Source organism: Halyomorpha halys, unplaced genomic scaffold (assembly GCF_000696795.3).
Source record: "Halyomorpha halys isolate HHAL.00 unplaced genomic scaffold, Hhal_1.1 Scaffold354.1, whole genome shotgun sequence".
In the NCBI taxonomy this organism is placed as follows: Eukaryota; Metazoa; Arthropoda; class Insecta; order Hemiptera; family Pentatomidae; genus Halyomorpha; species Halyomorpha halys.
In genome coordinates this window covers 442169-461840 of record NW_027111517.1, presented here as the reverse complement: position 1 = coordinate 461840, position 19672 = coordinate 442169, and the positions used below count along the sequence as shown (strand labels likewise).

General features: G+C 29.2%; 2 protein-coding genes across 4 annotated transcripts in view; one reads left to right on the top strand and one right to left on the bottom strand.

Moving 5' to 3' along the window:
* Positions 1-697: 697 nt before the first annotated feature.
* On the bottom strand, positions 698-11551 carry LOC106681642 (transmembrane 7 superfamily member 3). Of its 3 annotated transcripts, XM_067049566.1 has the most exons (9): positions 11269-11416; positions 6252-6421; positions 4315-4641; positions 3968-4227; positions 3012-3174; positions 2776-2940; positions 2336-2497; positions 1984-2244; positions 698-1388 (listed from the first exon to the last, which is right to left on the bottom strand). In XM_067049566.1, the coding sequence occupies exons 3-9, from the start codon at positions 4391-4393 to the stop codon at positions 1219-1221; spliced, it is 1260 nt and encodes a 419-aa protein (XP_066905667.1). In that variant the 5' UTR covers positions 4394-4641; positions 6252-6421; positions 11269-11416; the 3' UTR covers positions 698-1218. The 3 variants fall into 3 exon arrangements, with proteins under 3 accessions (XP_066905667.1, XP_066905668.1, XP_014277557.1); XM_067049567.1 differs by lacking the exons at positions 6252-6421; positions 11269-11416 and adding an exon at positions 11434-11551; XM_014422071.2 differs by lacking the exon at positions 6252-6421 and having other exon boundaries at positions 11269-11427.
* A 5-nt stretch (positions 11552-11556) lies between these two features.
* LOC136796280 (ankyrin repeat and sterile alpha motif domain-containing protein 1B-like) overlaps positions 11557-19672 on the top strand; it is a 30048-nt gene continuing 21932 nt past the window's right edge. Inside the window, exon 1 of the mRNA XM_067049568.1 lies at positions 11557-11690. Coding sequence (XP_066905669.1) covers positions 11587-11690 — 104 coding nt within the window. The 5' untranslated portion in view covers positions 11557-11586. The remainder of the gene's footprint in view (positions 11691-19672) is intronic.

The window sequence follows — 19672 nt, the reverse complement described above, 5'->3', positions numbered from 1 at the left end:
AATAAATAAACAATTGTAAACTACTACTTAATAAAAGCAAAAGCAAACATAGTACATTATTTTGTAAAAGACAATACTCAAGAATAACTAACTAAGAATCAAAGAAGCTAAAGGATTAACATGATTATTTAATGAATAAGAGTTTTGTTGCTATTTACCTATGCCTGAGCCGAGTTTACACTTCAGTATAGACAAAATTGTAAAATTATTAATAATTAACAAGCAATTATTGATTACTTCATGATTTTATCAATTCTAAGGATTAAATTTGGGCCATCTGTAGCTCAGATGGTTAGGCACAGGTCTATCAGTCTGGGATCTGCAGGCGGTTCCGGTTCAAATCTGGCCTGAGGTGTTGCACTTTTCGTTGAGTGGCAGTCCCACAAACTGACAAAATCCCCCACCATGGTTACAATAGGTTTGTCACCTGTAGATAACCAGGCAAACATCACCTTTGTGGATTGGCTTATATTAATAAAAAAAAAGAGAGATTAAATATGGGTCACACATAGAGTGATAAAAAAAACCTCTTATACACAAAATAATCACTTGCACTCTTTGACTTCTAACCCATTCATATAACAACCAAAATACAACATAAAAAATAATAATCATCTATTATTATTAGAAAACGATGATTATGATTATAAAGAGTAGCAAAGGAAAATTTTAAATAATGAAGATAAATAAAAATAAATAATATCAATGCCATGCTTTATTTTCTTTAAAAAAATAAACATAATATAGTTTATATACAAATTTATAAACATAATTGAAGAAAAGTGTATTGAAACATATTTTTGTTTGATCTTTATAACATTTAAAATATAAAATATATATAAATTTGTATAAAACAAGCTCAATTCACTGTTTAAATAACATGTAACTCACAGCACAAAAACCATGTTAAATTAAACAACAATGTCTAAGAGAAGATCACAATTTATGGCTAAAAGAAAACTAATTAACTTAGTTTTTCTGTATATAATATTCTTATAATATTATATGAAACAAGAGAAACAATGTCAAAACAATATATATATTTTTTTGAATTCATAAAATAATGTTGGATTAAGCAAATGTTTTTATGAAATGAAAAAAATCTGTACTGACTGATTTTTTTTATTAACGGTACATTGTTTTACACTAGCCAAGTAATTTATTTGTATGTACTACCCATTCTATTTTTAGTAGTAGAATTGCTTTAAACTAAACAAATTATGAATATGAAGGAAATCTAGCAGATGAGAGTATAGGAGTTGTTTCAAACATATGTTCCCTTAAAATAAAACAAACAGGAGGGAATGGAGGTCGATGTGATGTAAGTTTTTTCTGGCATACTATTCCTGCTCGAATGACTAGAAGCCAAACAAATCCAATGATCAAATCTGTAACAAAGTATTAAAAATATTTATTTATTACCTAAGGTCCAGACAGTCTAATAAAATATAGGAAGAATAAGGATTTGAAAATTAAAAATAATTTAACATGATCAGCAACTGTAACTAACATTGAGTGTCAAACAGAAAACTAATCCATTAACTGATATACATGATTTATATGGTTTTATTAATTATATTATTTAAAATAATAAAACTAGGGTTCAACAAAAACTAAAAGATGATCTACTGAATAAAAATAGCACTATATTAAGCACTAAATAGTTAGTTCATTAAAAAATTATGGTATTGCAAGTTTAGAATAATTTAATCAAAATGGATATGACTATTTCTAGCATATACAACTAAAAGCATATAAAGAATCGCAGTTCATTGTTTTTAATTATAGAAAGCAACAAGAAATTAATCAAGTTTTGATGAGGAAGAATATGAACGTTCTTCTGACTAACAAATCAAGACAAAATATCCCTTTGGCCATCAAAAATCCAGTTTATAAATTATTAAAATAACATAACATAAAAAAGAATATATCTGACAAATAATTTATAGATTTTGAAAGATATTTAACAGAATTAGTACAAACCTGCTATTTGAAGAGGAGGTTTAGTTAATGCTAAATTGAATCCTTCAACAGTAGCTCTATTAATAACATTAACTATAATATACTTGAAGGTTGTTTCAAAATAAAAATCAAAAGGTAATATTATTCCATAAGCACCAATGGTGGCACATGAAATTATATTATATTTTACAGGATTAGTGGTAGAAATTAAGACAACAATGATACAAATTGTAAAATATGTTAACCAGTAGTTCAGATCATTTTGAAAAATGGTCACATCACCTGCAAACAAATTTGAAAACATGCTTGAAACAGAAAGCATAAATCAAATTAAATCATTTATTCTATTTAATATCTCAAAATAATATCAAACCCATGAAAATAGAAAAAATGTGGAACACTGAAGAGGAAATAAGAAGTCCATTCATAACAAATGACAATCCAACAGATAATATAGGGCTATTAATACACCACCATAAACTGGTCCATAATATTCCACAAATAAATCCAATTCCATTGCACATTAATAAGAGATCTGAAAAAAATTAAGGCAATTTCTATAATTATAAAAAGAAATGTAATTAAATTGCATTTAAACACATGAAATTGATTTTCTTGGTTTGACAAAACACTTAAAAATATATTAACATTTAAATATTTTAAAAATAAATAATTTCAAAAGGATTTATTTAATTTATAACATAGTGAGATATATAGAAATACAGTTTCAGCAAACAATTTTTATAAAAATGATTCACAAAATAATATAAAACTATGGCTACAAATGTTATGAAAATACAAAATAATACACACCACCGTTTGACGATGTTTGATGAAACAAAAGAATGTAGGACGACAAGAAACCAAACACAGCCCCCAAGACAAATAGTTCACCCATAAAATAACGGTGTCCTCCAAAACACAGAAATATACATAATATCACAAACGATGCCAACTGAATTTTGAGCGCCACTGAATCTATATAAAACAGATTAGTAAATAATTTATAAACAGCAAAAATGGAATATACTGTATCCATTTTAACATACATGGTTCAGAGTTGTCAAGGCTGTCATATGGAAACAAAGATGATGGTGTATATACTGCAACATTTCCAAACTTACTGAAAGCTATTAAAGAATATAGGGATCCAACACCATTGTAACGGCTGAAAATTCTTCTTGATATGGGCCCTTCAATAGGTTTAGGAGCCTATAAATAATGGAATCATGTATTTAGTAAATAATGAAATGAGATATATGCATAATTAAAATAAAATATAAATCATGTAATCTTATAAAAGAAAAGAAAGACAAGAAGGAATTTACTTTCACCTTATAAAATGATTTTAAATAAATTAATACAAGTACCTATTAATTAAAAAAAAATACGATCATGCAGAAATATGTTGATGATAAATTTTTAAAGATTAAAAAGTCTATGATAAAATTATTAGGAAACACCCAAGTTCGACAACATTAATTACTCTATAGTAGTTTTTTTTATCAATACTTCACTTCAAATTTAGCTGTATATTAAACATTAAATTTTCAGAGAAATTTTAAATTCTTATAACGATTATGATTTTTAGGGGAAATATAGTTAGCAACTAGAAACCTGAAGTTATTGGTTTAATTTTTAGTAGGAACATGAAAAACAATAAGACTTGTTTATGGCAAATGCAAAATTATATCAAAAAATGTGTGTAACTGTAGAGGAAAAAGAAAATTAACAAATATTCAATTAGCAGTAATTGAACTTGTTATTTAAAAAATAAAACAATTATGTAACTTAGATGAAAGATTGACTAACCAATACTTAAAATTAAGGGATAATGTTAAGTAACAAAATCCAAAACCCTCATTCCAAGAGTAATAGAACATTAAAACGCATGATGAGTTTTCTTTAATTTGAAAAAATCTTCCACAGTTTATTTTCAATCACTCCAAATAATTGAACAGATGAATATGGAAACTAAGAATTATTATACTGATAAAAAGATTACCACATAAGAACTTTTCAAAATTCTTGGATATGTCAACATACTTCTTATAGAATCAAAATAGGATTGCACTGAAAATTCATTCTGATGAAGAAATTTATAGAACATAACATAAGATACGTATGCTAGACTGCTTATGTCACACTTCATTGATAAAGAAGCAGGAGGTCCATCAATAGTAGTCATGATATCATTTGTTTCCACACTAAGATATGGAGAAATAGGAACAGGTAGTTCCATATTACAACCTCCTGGTAGAGGGCCTATAATAACAAATTAAAATAACTATTGATAAAATATATGCTGCTAAACAAATAGAAAACCACAACACTAATGAATAAGTAACTTACTTTCATTTGTGTATGGAACAACTGCTATCATGCATGACACATTGAAATCATGCAGGTTTTTAATGTAAAAGAAAGCCATATTGGAGGCATTTGAGTATAAGCCAACATTTGTTCCATTAGCATAGTTATGTGGAGATAGTAAAGGATCATAACTCAGAATAACATTGTGAAGGAAAGAATGCACTTGAAAGATAACAAAATCTACATATTGAGGTATATTGCTCAAAATAACTTTGGTTTCAGAGAAAGATAACAACTCAATTTCAAGATCCAGGTGGTCTTTGTCTGAGGAAGAAAAATTCTTGAAAGAAATTTCGATTTCTGTGCCTAAAAATATAAACACGATACTAATCAGATTGTAAAGAGATAATGAATATATATTAATATTTAATAACATTTATAACTGTTTGAGTGATTACCATAGTCCTAAAGAATGAAAATAAATTTAAGTCAATCTAGATATAATATTAAGTAATGACAAATTAACTATTTCATATTTATTTAAACAGTATGGCCATTAGCCAAATAATTTTAAATCCATTAAAATCAACAGTTAATACATTTCATAATTTTATCATCCATGAATTTAACTCTACTTGAAAACTGATCAATGAAAATTGAAAGTATAGGAAAAATAATTTAACAATTGTTATTAATTAACAATATAAACTGATAGTATATACAAAATACTGTTAATTTATTTTCATGATTTGATAAAGTTCTAGGTATTATAATGAATAGAATTTACACTTCAATAGTAAAGAATACATCATACAAAGTATGGTGATGATGATAACTAAGGAGTTTTCTCTAATCAACAGATGCTCCATGAAGTACAGACAGTCCTCGTACTTACATCAGGTTCAGTTCCTTGGAAAGTGACTTAAGAAGTTGGGTTCTGCTCGATAAACATTTTTATGGATATATAAAGCCACATTTTGCAGCCTTTAGTGTATCTATAAAGTCTTTTATATAATGAAAACCCAATTTTAAGAGCTATAGTTTTCACTTTAATGGACTTTTTTTTTAATTTTAACATTTTCATTTGATGAAAAAATTCCAAAATTTTATTTTCAAGTGATGTAACTCTGAATTAGCTTGATGTAAAACAGATCCTAGTTTGAATTGGTAGGTGATATAACTCCAAAACAACTTAAAATGAGGTGACATAACACAAGGACTGCCTGTACTCAAGTATTATGCTCCATATGTTCTAATACTCTAACTAATAACATACACTGTAACCTTTCTTATTAGTTTTGTGTTCTTTGTATAATAAACAATATAGAATAACCAACTTCTATCATATAAATGGTGAGCCCTGCTGAAATTAGCAAACCAGCCTCAGTTAGTTGCAAACAATTCTCTGCAGGGATGGCCAATTAACAACAAAAATAAAGTAATGGCTCCCTTAATATGATGGACCAATTATCCACAATATTATCAACCTTAGAAAGAAAGTATGGGTTATAACTGGCTTAACAAGTGGATATAATGAGGATTAAGCTCACTATACATAGGAACAAGTATTCACTAAGAATGTATGTGTGTGTATATATATATATATATATATATATATATATATATATATATATATACACACACACACACACACACACACACACACACACACACACATATACATATATGCCTTGGACAAACAAAGGCTATACCCACATATATATGGCTATAGCCTTTGTTTGTCCCAGCAGAAGATAGGAAGTTGTTGCTGGAAAAATTAACGGCATTGTACTTTCTGAATGGCAGAAGAGGTAGGATATTTGCGTAACTGGGAGATTAACACATGAGTTCCTTCTAGATGTTTGAAAAAGAATAAAAAATTATTGGCTAGAGACTGATCACTGGTCCATCAAACTTCTTACAGGTCATGGCGACATAAACTCTAATCTGAACTTCTTTAAAAAAAACAGAATAACCTGAACTATAACTGTGGTCATATGGAAAATTTGGGCCATATAATATTGGATGGTCCTAATTATACTCGCAACTGATTAGCCTTAGCAGGAATGGTCTCCCAGACCCTGGAAGAACTTGTGGCGACTCCGGATATGTTAGGGGCCTTTAAGAACTTTGAATAATCTGTGTTCTACAAGAAAAACATACTAAAAGTAATTAATATATTCTAGCAGTGATATAAGTGTAAGAGAGATAAATATTGTAACAAATAATACTATAATAACTAATTTGGTGATACATATAAGTAATACTACAATAATAATAATGTAATCATATAAAAGAAGGTTAAAAAAAAAAAAAATTGGTACAGCCCCATACCAGTTGACTGGCAAATAATAAAAGTCGTGTTTAAGAACATCAACACTGCCTTGAGCCTTCCTGATGCAAGTAGGAGGATTGATTGATACGGTGGGGTGGATACTCCAGAAAAGCTATGAGGGTCTTTCCAAATGACATAAAAAAATTGTCTTCCTACAATGGCACTGTAAATGATCACAATTGGCTGAAGAAACCTGGAATCTTATAGGTCATAAGAACGTATGAAAGCAGCCACGTGAGTCAGACTGAAAAAAACATCTGACTCACTGAGCACATCTGAAGTTCCAAAAAACAATCAGAACCAAAGAACCTGTACCAGAGGATGATTTGAGAAAGTACTGAAATTATGATCACACCAAATAATATCAATAAGGAAAAAGGTTTATGTATAATGCAACAAGGAATGATGAAAAAAAAAATCAGAGAAAGGAGAAACCATATCACTAAACTGAGGAGAAACAGAACAGAGATAAGAGGAACTAAATGCACAGTTCTGTAGTGCAGACAACTCAAGTAAAGAAAAGGGGTTGTATAACACCAACCCTTCATAGTAGATCATCATAGTCACCCCTTAGTGTCTGAATCCATAAAACCAGATGAAAATATTTGATAAACAAGACACCTTTGATAAACTGAAGACCTGCTTCAGTATCCTCTTCCAAAAGCAATGAACAAGTTACCTCCAAGGCTTGGGAAGTGGCAAAGCAAAGCCTCTAAGTTGACGCTGATACTTCCTGGCATCCAACATGTGCCACATTATTCAATGTCACCAACTATCATACATTTTCAATCTTTTTAAATTTGAATCCATTTCTTCTCACAATACCTTTTTCTTATAATATAAATATTCAGATTTATATATAACGGCCTACCATTTCTCAAGTTTTGAAGGATGAGGAAAAAAAAAACACTACTCATCAATCTCTTTGAAGAAGAAGAAATATTGGGAAGATAATATTATTCATAAAGATGATAACAAACCAGAATAACTGGAGTAAAAACCTAAAGAAGCTTAAACAAAACTTAGGAACAACAATTGAGGATTCTAATAAAAATTATTATGGCATGGAAAAGTATTAAAGATTTCAGAACTAAAGCATAAAGACTATGAAAAATAATAAGCTTAAGGTAATGGAAGAGATCTAGTGAGATTCAAGTAACCAGTTCTAGTCTGCTAGACTCAGAATAGAGACTACTACCTAACTGTGATCAGTAAACCATTGAGGATTTCATTTGTGTAGCCGATGAAATTAGTGTCTACAGTACTCTAACCGATACTGAACTGTTGGTCTGACAGGATGAGAATTAGGAATATAATGGAAATGAACAATCACAATGCCAGAAGCAATGAGAGAGAAACAATCATCTCTCTGGATGGATAGATAAAAGTGATGATTTCTTTATAAATTCTAGAAACTAGACAATGCTAGGTGGAAGTTGTTCACTGAAAAGAAAATTACAGATATTTCTCAATATAAGGATTTTACTGTATCATTTTCATTTTTATATTAGTTTCTGCTATATCTTTTTATTATGATAACTATAAATTATGTTTGAACTATAGCTTAAGGTAAAGACACCTACTATTGACACTTTTAACTTAAATTTGATAAAATAAGAGTTTGAATTATGTAAGATTTCAAAATTTGTGTTATTTTGAAGCCTAATTGAACTGGTATTGATTCCTGCCCAAATGAAGTCTCTGTTGGGTGATTAAATGCAGATCTCTTATCACATCACATCAGTTACCAGAATCTTTTGCTAAGAAGATGACTTCAAAATTTGCCTAATGTTATGTATATGAACTTAAATTTTTGTACTCCACATTCTGAAGATATGAATATAATAAATTTCAATTAAACCAACGGCTATTAGGGATTTCAATAATTAGATCATCAAAATGATTGGTTTCCAAAATTATTGACACTTTGAGTCAATAAAAGAGTATTTCATAAAACGTTTGTTTAAATGCTACTACAGTTAATTTTTTCATTTATACAATAATGATGCTTTTAAAAATAACAGAATGATTCAACTTTTGAGAGGGCTGTCAATGATAGGTTCATGAAGGTAACAATAATTGAGTTGGATTCGAGTTCTTAAGAGTTTTGTATGAGTATATCAGACTCCAAAAAGTTATACATGGGTTGTTAGTCATAGAAAAGTTCAAAGGTAGAAGAAACTCTACAGTTGTTCAGGGAATCAACATGGGAAACTTCAAATATAGAAGATGTACCTATTTTTGAAATTTGGAAGAGGAAGAGAAGGTGTTGCTTCATGCAGTCTATCAATAATGATAGACCAAGATCAACCCAAGAGAAAGTTGGAGAACACTTTTTCACAAGGTCTACACAGTATCAGTTAATAACTGTAGAAGCCATGGTACACGATCAGCCTGAATCACTTGGAAAAACTAATACCATATTTTCAATATTGTTTAGTTGACCAGAGGTCCGAGTAAATATCATTAAAAGCACAGAAGTTTTACTAAATATATTTAAGGAAGTATTCAAATGAGTAGGACAAAGAACGAGGAAACAAACAGAAAAACATTATAAAAAGTCAAATTTGCTGCATAAATGGACAAAAATAAAACAATAAATAAGGTTGATTTTATCATAGTCATGATGTTTATCAATGGAAAAAGCTGTGTGAAGATTTAAGGATTGCAGTAGGAAAAGAGGCTTCTAACACAATCAAAAGTTGCAACAAACCAAAATTTTTTTTCTAACTTCTGAGAATGAGATGGTAGTCAGAGAGCAGGATATCATAACAATTGCCATAGCATTCAGTGTTTGAGGATCAGGAAAGTATAAGTTTTATTTCCCTATTATCTTAATATAAGTGTACCTAAGTTTATCTACCAACTATACTGCCTTTATTTTAAAAAAACACAATATATTGTAGGTTAACCTCCACTTCCCAGCCTATTAATATAAATTGGATTAATATGTGAACAGTAGCAGTAAAATTTATTTTTTAAAATTAATCTGCAACTATAAGACAGAAGTTTTAGTTCAGTTATACTTTTTTTATATGTAGCACGAGGCCTGGTGCAGCCTGATAGCACCTGGCTTAGAGCAGCCCTGTCTATAGTACTAATAAATTGAATTAACACAATGAAACATAGTAAGCATTATACTGCAATATTTGTGAAAATATAGCAGTCTACTACTTATACGTTGAATTACAATAATCAACATGATACGAAAAAAATAAATAATACTTGGTATTTAAGCAAGATAAACTAAATATTTTTTAGATAGAAAAGAGGAAGTAAATACATAGTAAGATTATTATAATAAACAAGATTCAAACTCAGATACCAAAAAGTATATGAAAAATGAGATGATACCTTAGAAGTTTGCAAAAAGAGTAAGTAATATTCAAAATAAATTTTTGATTTTTTTAAATCATGACAGGAGGGGATACCAATTAATAGATATTCATTTACCATATGACAAAAAATAAAATTCATGATCTAATGTATTCCCTTAGAGGTAATAATTGTTTACAGTACAAATAAATTAATAATAATAAATATGATCAATTAAATATATGTAAGTCCAACAATAAATGTAGAAAACATAATTCACTGTGAAAAAAGAAATTATTATTTACTTAATTAACAACACATCAAATCAAATTTAATAGAAATTAATAGTTTTATTTTTTAACACAAACACTATTTATTAACAACTAATTATAAAATCAATTGTAGCTTTCAAAATAAAATATGAGAATTAATATTATGTTTAAAAGGCATCCTTTTGAAAAATCATTGTCATTCTACGATAATGATCAATCAAGACCCTCACGATAATTTTCTTCACCTCTGAAATTATATTACTTAGAAGAACTTATGAATTATTCAAATACTAATCCCAAAATGTAGAAGCCTAAGACCCAATACAACAACTGAAGTAAACCAGAACAGGATAAAACATAAATTACTGAAATATAAATTAAAAGCATAAAATTTATGAATCAAAAATTTAATAGATTGATTTAATTATAAAAATAGGCCTGTCTGAGTTCTATGAAAATTTTAGAACATAATTTAGAGGGAACTTTCTCATAAATCTATAGACAGTATAATTGAAAGATAATCTGAGCTTTAATTATAACAATACTAATTACATTAACACTTATTTGGTCAATGAGTTCATTGTCACTAAGTTCTTAGCTAATTATCAATAACAAGAGGATTTATAGAAATATAATAATTTAAAAATATGAAGAGTGAACACTATATTTTGAAGTAGATAACATAAAATCTTTGATAATTGAAGGATGAGCAAAAGAAGAAAAACATAATAAACAAATTATGTCAGGTTGTTACATAATCAGTAATATTAACAAAACAGATCAATTAGCTAACATCTATAATTAAAAATAAATAAATATAGACTTATCACTCCAACAATAAACACAGAAAAGATAAATCAAAAAGAACACATAAATCATATTAAATAAGATATCATAAATAAATATTAAAAGGTTAAGAATTGCTATCAGTACTACTAATATTGGACAGTATTAATTTAATTTTTTTATTCATATGCGTACACAGCACTAAAAAAACCGAGAAAACAAAGTAATGAATATACAACTAAGAAAAAAAAATAGTAGTAAAAATAAAATAATAAATGATTTTACCTAATACAAAGGTGTTGCTTGCAAAACCGACGACAATAATGGTTAACAGAGATAACAGGTTCATTTTGCATTTATGACAACGCAAAATGTAAAATTTATATAAAAGAAACTAACTCAAAATTGTTACGACTTTACATGTTGAACAGTTTACTATTGATTACCTACCTCCTAGGCAGCAGCTGATCGTGCTTGAGCTTGACGTAGGAAGCGCTGAGGTAGCTTCTGTGTTGCTCGATCAATGATTGTTATAGTGATTAAAAAATGTGATTATTTTAATTTTTTAAGTGATTATTCTTAAAATTAGTGGGTGTCAGTGATATGGGGAAGGACCAAGAACTGTTGGAAGCTGCTAGGAGCGGAAACATTCTTGTTGTTGACAAAATACTGGGTCAAAGAGCTAAAAGGAGTGGCCCATTAGCTAGGTAACTGATAAAAGATAAAGAAATATTTGAATTTTTACAATTTTCAGGATATTGTATAGTCTTAAAAGGTTTTTAATAAAATTTTTCCGTTTTTTATTCATTTTGGGTTATGCTATTGCTCTGTTTAGATCCTTTCCAGTTTACTTGTTGATCAGTTATTGTTTATTTATTTTATATTTGTATACTTTTAGTTCAAAAGTTGGTTATTATGTAATATTTAATTCCTCCCTTCTTTATTTATTTAGTCTCTCGAATCAGACAAGTTCACTTTTTGGCAATGTTTGTAATGATTAATATTGAAGTACAGTTTATTAGTGTTATGATGATTTTAATCATGATTCCTGTAAAAAAAGAAATAGGTCTGTTACCTTATTTTCCTAAAGTTTTCATAAATTGTTTAAAGACTAAGATAAATATTGGATGAACTGTTTGAGTCATGTGTAAGAAACTTATCAGGGCAACATATTATCATAAACACTTTGTCTGTTTTTTTATAAACTATATTAAAGTTAAAATGAAATTATTCATAATCCACAAAAAAGTAAGTTTTAAGACTTTGTTTCTTCCTTGGTAATTTTGTTGAAATCTTTGACTACAGTTTCTGCAGTTTTTGGTTATTTATTAGCTAATTAGAAAAAAGTATATTTTACTCCCTAGCTAGTTTTTTATGTTTGTTTTCTGTGAGACTTAAAAATTGGCTATGATCATAGTTACATTAATGTTATATCTTGCTATCCACTCTCGTGATTTGATAGTTTTTTATTTTTTCAGATTTTGTGTATTTTTCTTTTACTACGTCTATAGTTATTACGTAATATGCATTAGAAACAAAATTTCTATTTTTAAGAAAGGAAGTGTAATGTGTATTTACCCATATTTTATTACCTAAATGTTTTGTTACCCAGATCATAGTGGTTCGGTAGGAAATTTAGTTATTTCACTTTTATTAAATAATCTTATTAATATACTTTTCATTGTTGTTTATTGTTTGGTCGTTACATAGCTTCTGGAAACTTATATATTATATAACTATTTTATTATTGTTACTCTTACCATAATTTATTCTCTAATTAGTAAAATTTATTACTCAGTCCATACTTTACTTATTGGATTACATGTAATATATCATTTTATTAAAAGTACGGATCGTAAAAAAAATTAATAATTTAGTGTTGATAACCTTGGTGTTTCCATTACCTGATTTTTTCCACTAACACTCAGAATATTGTTTTTTAATGCACCTAGTTTGGATAAGTGTAGGTTATATATAGTTTTTTCCCCTCCAAATATTAATTCTGCTGTGCCACTTCCAAAACATGTCCCAATTACTCTTGTTAAGTTATCTCAGAAGCACAGATTTATTTGAAAAAAGAAATCTTGTTTGCAATGAGTGGGAGACCAATGTTGTCGAATCTACATGTCTATTATTTGTCACAGCTATCTGTGTCTGTGTTTATAAACATCTGTTTAGTTTGGCTTGGTAGGTAGTTCATCCTGCTTATGATTTTTAAATTTTGCATTTATCTGTATGAGCTAATTTTCAGTGAAATTTTATGCATGACTGGGGCTTCGGCACTTTACACTCTTAAAAGAGATCTCGCCATCACCTTTTTAATCTTCTCGTATTTTAAGGAAGGTCGATTTTTGCCATTTTCAGAATCATCTGGTTGACGTATTTTTGTCATTCTAAAAACATTGATAAAGAGTCCTCATGTGTTAATCGACTGTTTGTAGTTATAACTTAGTAATTTTATATCAAATTACTAAGTATAGTAAGTAATACGCAGATAATTATCTGTGTCTACCCAAATGTGTCATTGGAAATTAATTCTCTGTTTTTGAAGAGGTGAAAACAATTGTATTTCTATCAATATCATTTTGTCAACATATTAAATTTTCCTCCATTACATTCTATCAAGTGTTCTGCAGTCAAAATATCATCATTGCATGAAATATTGTACAAATTCATTGACGTAAAATGTTGGATTCATCAATAATTCATGTTGTTTATTATTATTTTTTTGGGGGGGGGTAATTTACCCTTACTTTTACTCATGAGAGGGCTAACATTTATAATGATTGTATCCTTTTCATTTTTATGGTTTTATTTCGTAAAAGTTTTATTTTTATTTGTTAATAATATTTTGATCAAATATTATTACCAAAACTTGATGTAATTTTAATGTTGTTTCTTGATGACTCTAATCTTGAATAATGGCAATTACAAATTATGGTTTAAAGTTTGTGATGTAAAGCTTTACATTGTTTTTAAGTCTATGTTTGAACTTCAGATTTTAAATTTAAACCTGGTTTAATGCTATGTATTTTAGAAAAAAAGGACAATAAAAGATAACCATTTATCTGCTTATTATTTATTTATCTAAGTTTCTACAGTCAATTCTTGATTAGCAACATGTTTCTTATCCATAATCTAGGCTATCAGTGATATAAGTAGATCAGTGATATAAAGGAAAAAAAAATTATGAGTATAGGCCAGAACTGTAATACTTTTTGAGAAATAAAGAAAACTTGTTTAGTACCTGAGTAAAAATACATCTATTTGTGGTATACATTATTGTAACTTTACAAAAGCATAGATGAATGCAATAATTTTTTTAAGATTAATTTGAAAAACGGTTTATTCCTCTTGTTTTAGAGTATCAGAGCTCGAAATAAGTTCCATTAATTAAAATGAATTTAAAAAAAAATTGTATTCTGGGACAAAATCTCCTAAGAATAATTGTATGGTTCAGACTGATGATTATTTGTCTTGCACGATAGTTAAAAAATTCTGGTGTTTTAGTTAAAATTACAGTTTTATCGTGGTAATTCATGTGATTTATTTGCAATTGTTTACATTGGCATGGTAGTTTGATTTTGTTGAAGGTGAAGGAATAACTGTTGTTTAAAGGAAAGAATGGCGGAGGTTTGGTGAATTGATATAGGGATAGAATTCCAGAAGGGATTGTTCAAATGATGGAGGATTTGCTGTAGGAGTTGTTTCTATGAAAGGGCATATATAAATCAGTTGGTTGGGATCTGGTATGTAAGGAGTGGATGGATGAACATAGGTGAGAAGACCAAGGTTATAGGTAGGCTTTTCGATTTTAAAAGTTTGGAAAAGAAAAATACCAAGGAGGTGCTGCTGTCGGAAAGTAGGATAAAGCAACTTTAACTCGGTATAACAACAGCAGATAGGAGACCCCCTAGGTAACCCAAAGATGAATCTCATGCAGCAATTCATGAGTATTTCAGGCTCATTTCTAGCCCAGCTGATAGCCCTCCATACACTAAGAAACTGTTGGTCAGGCTACTTAAAGGAGATTATATCCCCATGCAAGGTGCATGCCTGTCCAGGTTAGCAACTGGAGGAGTACAGCACATTACTACACCCTGCACAATCCACAACTCACAAAGTTTACTACAGCAGGGGAAATGGAAAGAGGATACTAGGAGCTGACAGGTATTTTAAGGAATAGAATCACAGAGTCTCAAGAATTTTTTATGTATGGCTATAAATTTACATGTCGTCTGGGAAATATGATTATTTCAGAGTGGTGTTGATCAAAGATGACTCGTCAAGTAATAAATGGAGGCTAATTATAATATATTTACAGATAATATGTGCTTAGGTACTATGTAATAATTATTCTGATTGGAGAAGGAAAAGGTGGTTGAAAATAAGGGATCTTATTGAGGGAACTGCTGGTGTATGACGTATGATGGAAGGTATAGGTATAGTTCCTGTGAGAGGCAGCTTAGGTTAGGAAGGACTTATTGAAGACAGTAGTTTGGGTGGATGGGACTTGGTAGCATTTGATTGAACAAAGGATGTAATTTGGAGGCTTTGTATGATATAGTAGGGGCACTGAGTTCTAATCACCTGCTATAGATAGGACAGTAGAAAATATCCACTGCAGTAGGAAGGGTTGAGCCACTTCAACTTTGGGTAATACATCGTTTCTTCTGCTGCTGTTTACATACTTATTTTTGGTGATCTCAAAAACAAATTGTACTAAGCAGTTCATAAGGCTTAAGTTTTGAGTTCAAAGCTTCATAATTCATAACTGTTTAGCTTTGAGTTCATTCGAGATTCCACTGTACACAAGACAACGTACCAAACAGGCTTTACTGTTCATTGATAATGCTGATTTTTATCCTGCAAAAGGTTTGTAGTCAGCTGATTGACAAACCTATGCATTTTTATCAGGCAAATAAGACTGCTCTCATTCAGGTCATGTTTTAGGATGTAATAATTTAATTGCAGATTAAAAGAATGACTAATGATTCTCAAAAACTACAATTATATTTTAATTCTTTTAAATACTATGTACTATTATTATGACTTGTTCTTATTGTTAATTTAATTACATAGTTATTGTGAAATTATGGTGTTTTTTTTTTAGTCTATAACATGTGGGTTATCCACAAAGTTTGGTTAGTAATGCCATTCAATTCCATGGATGGTTAGGAAATGGCTGCATTTTATAAGTACATAAGTTTATTAGGCAATACTTACCTATTTCTTTTCTGATCTTATTCTGGTAATACTTATTTTATTTTGGTACAAATTTTTCATAGTAACCAGCCTAAGAAACTTAGAACTATAATGATATTGATTAATTTTGCTTAGAGAATTCTTAAATATTCTAAAAATCCTTAAATATTATCATTTTTATTTTCAAAAAATATGGTTTATTATATAGTGTATGAATTGCACTATAACTTCCTTTTTAACAGACACTTAACAATTAAGTGCTTATCATCTGATTAATTCTTATCAAAATTATATTTTTTGTGATTTTGAACTTTCTTTATCCATAATATACTTATATTAACTACAAAAATAAAATATTTCTTAACTACAAAGGGTCTATGAAATAACATTTTAAATAATTTATTTGTTGTATCTTGTTAATGAAATCAAGTGTCTAAATAAAGTCTTACCAGCCTCCACTTTATGTTTTTTTTCCTATGCCACAGGAAGTGGGCTATTACGCCATTTTCCCTCTCGCAGCCCAATACAATTTGACTCTTCCTCTTAGTTGGTCTGCATCTCGCTCAACATCCTTCAGACCAACACACGCCAAAAGATGGTCCCCATTGTATTACGGTTAAGTGCCGTAGTTGTCATATTCTGTGGGCTGTTGTGGCGACAGCTACTGCTCATTTAGCGCTATCCAGGGGGCACGTGTATCAATGATACGGACGCGAGCAGCACTACCCCCCACTTTATGTTCATTCTTATGAAAATCTATGTGCAGGTTAGCAATTCGTTACCCGTTGTTGTCAAAGTAAACATAAACTATGTATTACTTGTAAGTAGATACTGGGAGCTGCATCACATAATTATCAGAAATAATGTTAAGGAAGTTAGGTTAAACATCTTAAAAAACCAGTATCCACTATATTCTGATTATACATAGGTCATACTATATCATATCGTACATACCATAGATCATACTGAGCTCTGATGTTTCATTTTTTTAAGGAGACTTCCCCAGATGGGAATGGAACCCACAACATTCTGAACTGAGTGTTCTTGGACCTACGCCCCAAACATGCACACCTGTCACATCCCTAATATAGAGTTAATAAACTGTAATTTCAATCACTACCCAGTTTTACTTACTCTCAGTAGTTCCATATGTAAATGGTCTTATCCTATTCTAAGTCGGAACTGGACCCAGGAACTCTGATTTTATATCATTCTTATTTCCACTCTTAGAAATCACCATATTAATAAAATAAAGGACAATTCTAAATACTGTTCAACATTAAACAATTTATTTTTGATATTGTTTTCCTAGAATTGATACCCTGTCAGAAAGTGAATGTTCTGTTATATTTAGAAGGTAATAGTACAACAATTTTCGAAAAAGCTTGCGCTATAGATTTTGTCCTGAGGGATCCACTGCTTGAAAAAATCAATCAGTCAGTCAAAAAAGGAGCTATTGAAGCAGTTGGATTGGACTATGGTCTTAAGAGATAATATTTTTTGCCCTCTTCTCTCTAGATTTAATAATTCTTGAATGATATGGTCTTTTTCAATACCTGCACTTGGTGAACAGTTCTCAGAACTTAGTGAGCATAAATAATTAAGAACCCTTGATTTGACCGAAGCAGAAGCTCTGCTTGATTCCTGTTGATAAAGAAAATCAATGTTTTAGTCATTTATTTACATTTAGAATTGTTTAAATGTAATCATTTCTGTTACTGGGTTGCATTAGGTCCCACCATATGTCAGAAATCTATTATAACCACTTTAGAAGGGCTGGAGAAAAGTGCTCACATTATTTATTATACTCATTTGTTTAATACAAATTATTAATGAATATTTATATATTTACTAAAGTACATGAAAAATAAAAGATTTTTAGGAAACTAAAAGACTTCAAAGGTGTGTATATTTGTTTTCAGTGGCAAAAGAGAATATAAACGCTGGTGAAGAAATGTTATAAAATAATAGAATAAAGAATGGTTTTATGCTGGAAGAAATCTTGTGCACCCGTATAAGGAATTGAACATTCATTTCTACAAAAACATGTGTTACATTAGTGTTGAAATATTTCCAAACTTTAAATAACATGTATAATCTATACATTACCCTCTAGTATCCATTTTGATTTGTATACTTTAGACATGATTAAATCAATGGTTTAGAGTTAATTGAGTTGAGTGTTCTTTACGATGCAGATTCTAGTTAACTTATATATATATTTTTTTATATTCTTCCTCACAGCCTTAAAATTGTTTTTTTAGGCCAAGTTATAAGCATATTGTACTACAAATTTATCTTTACAATATTTTAATGTTGTAAAGACTTGGGTGCGGAGGTTTTAATAAATGAATGAGCTATTATAATTTCTATCAATATTCTTTATTACGTTTATAACATAATAATGCCAACATCAGGACATATTTCTGAAATTTAACAGTCAATTTAACATTCAATTAAATCCAACATTGTTTATAATTCAATACATTAATTAAATTATTATATTCTATGCGTCCATTATGTTAAAATTATTCATAGGTATTAGATAACTTAAGTATTTTAGTAATATTTTATGATGAGGGAATTCTGAAACTGCTATACAGATGATTTGAAGATAAAGAAAATTTTCTTGGTACAATGTTAATTATTTTGACTAGAATTCAAATAAATTTTTAAGTGTACAGACCTTCTAGTGGCTCTTATCTCTTAATATAAACAAGTGACCTCGTGAGTATCTTGTGTTTTTCATGGTAAATTTAAAGTTTACAAAATCACAGTGATGAATACCGTAATGAAATTCAATACTTTTTTTAAGATAGTAATTACTTTACAATGTGAAGATACTGAGATAGGTTCCTCAACTGAAGTCCATTATCCATTGGTGGCCCGTTAACTCTGGGTTAGTTTTACACTCTGTACCATGTAAATCCATTTTGCTCTGATGGTTTGTTTCTTGTGTGGTAATAATAACATAAAAACAAGTGGATAAAGTTAAGAATTACATAAATATACCTCATTGTCAGCAAAAATTAAGAGAAAAAATGTTGATTATGAATCCTAATCCTTTATGAGTGAAAATAAATTTCACTAGTGCTTAGCACAGTCAGTCGGCAAAAAATATGAATGTTGACCAGAAAACTAAGAGTGGGAAACTACATGGTAATGAAATTTTAGCAGCTTAAACAATTCCAAAACTGAACATCATTTAATATTTTCATATTTGCTTAATTTTTATATATGAAGCAAATTGTTCTTCAATGGCTTGTGATTATAGCTACAAATATTAAAAAATAAATAAAATAAACAACAATAAAGTGTAGTTCAGATGATTAGGACATCTAGAATAGGCAGATCAGAACTAATTTATGCCCTTGTTCATTACAAAAACAAAAAATGTAATAATCGTTTTCATAAAAAGTAAACTCCTTAAAATGTACTCCTACTACAGAAAAAAGTGGTAGCTTTGATGTAAATATGTATAATT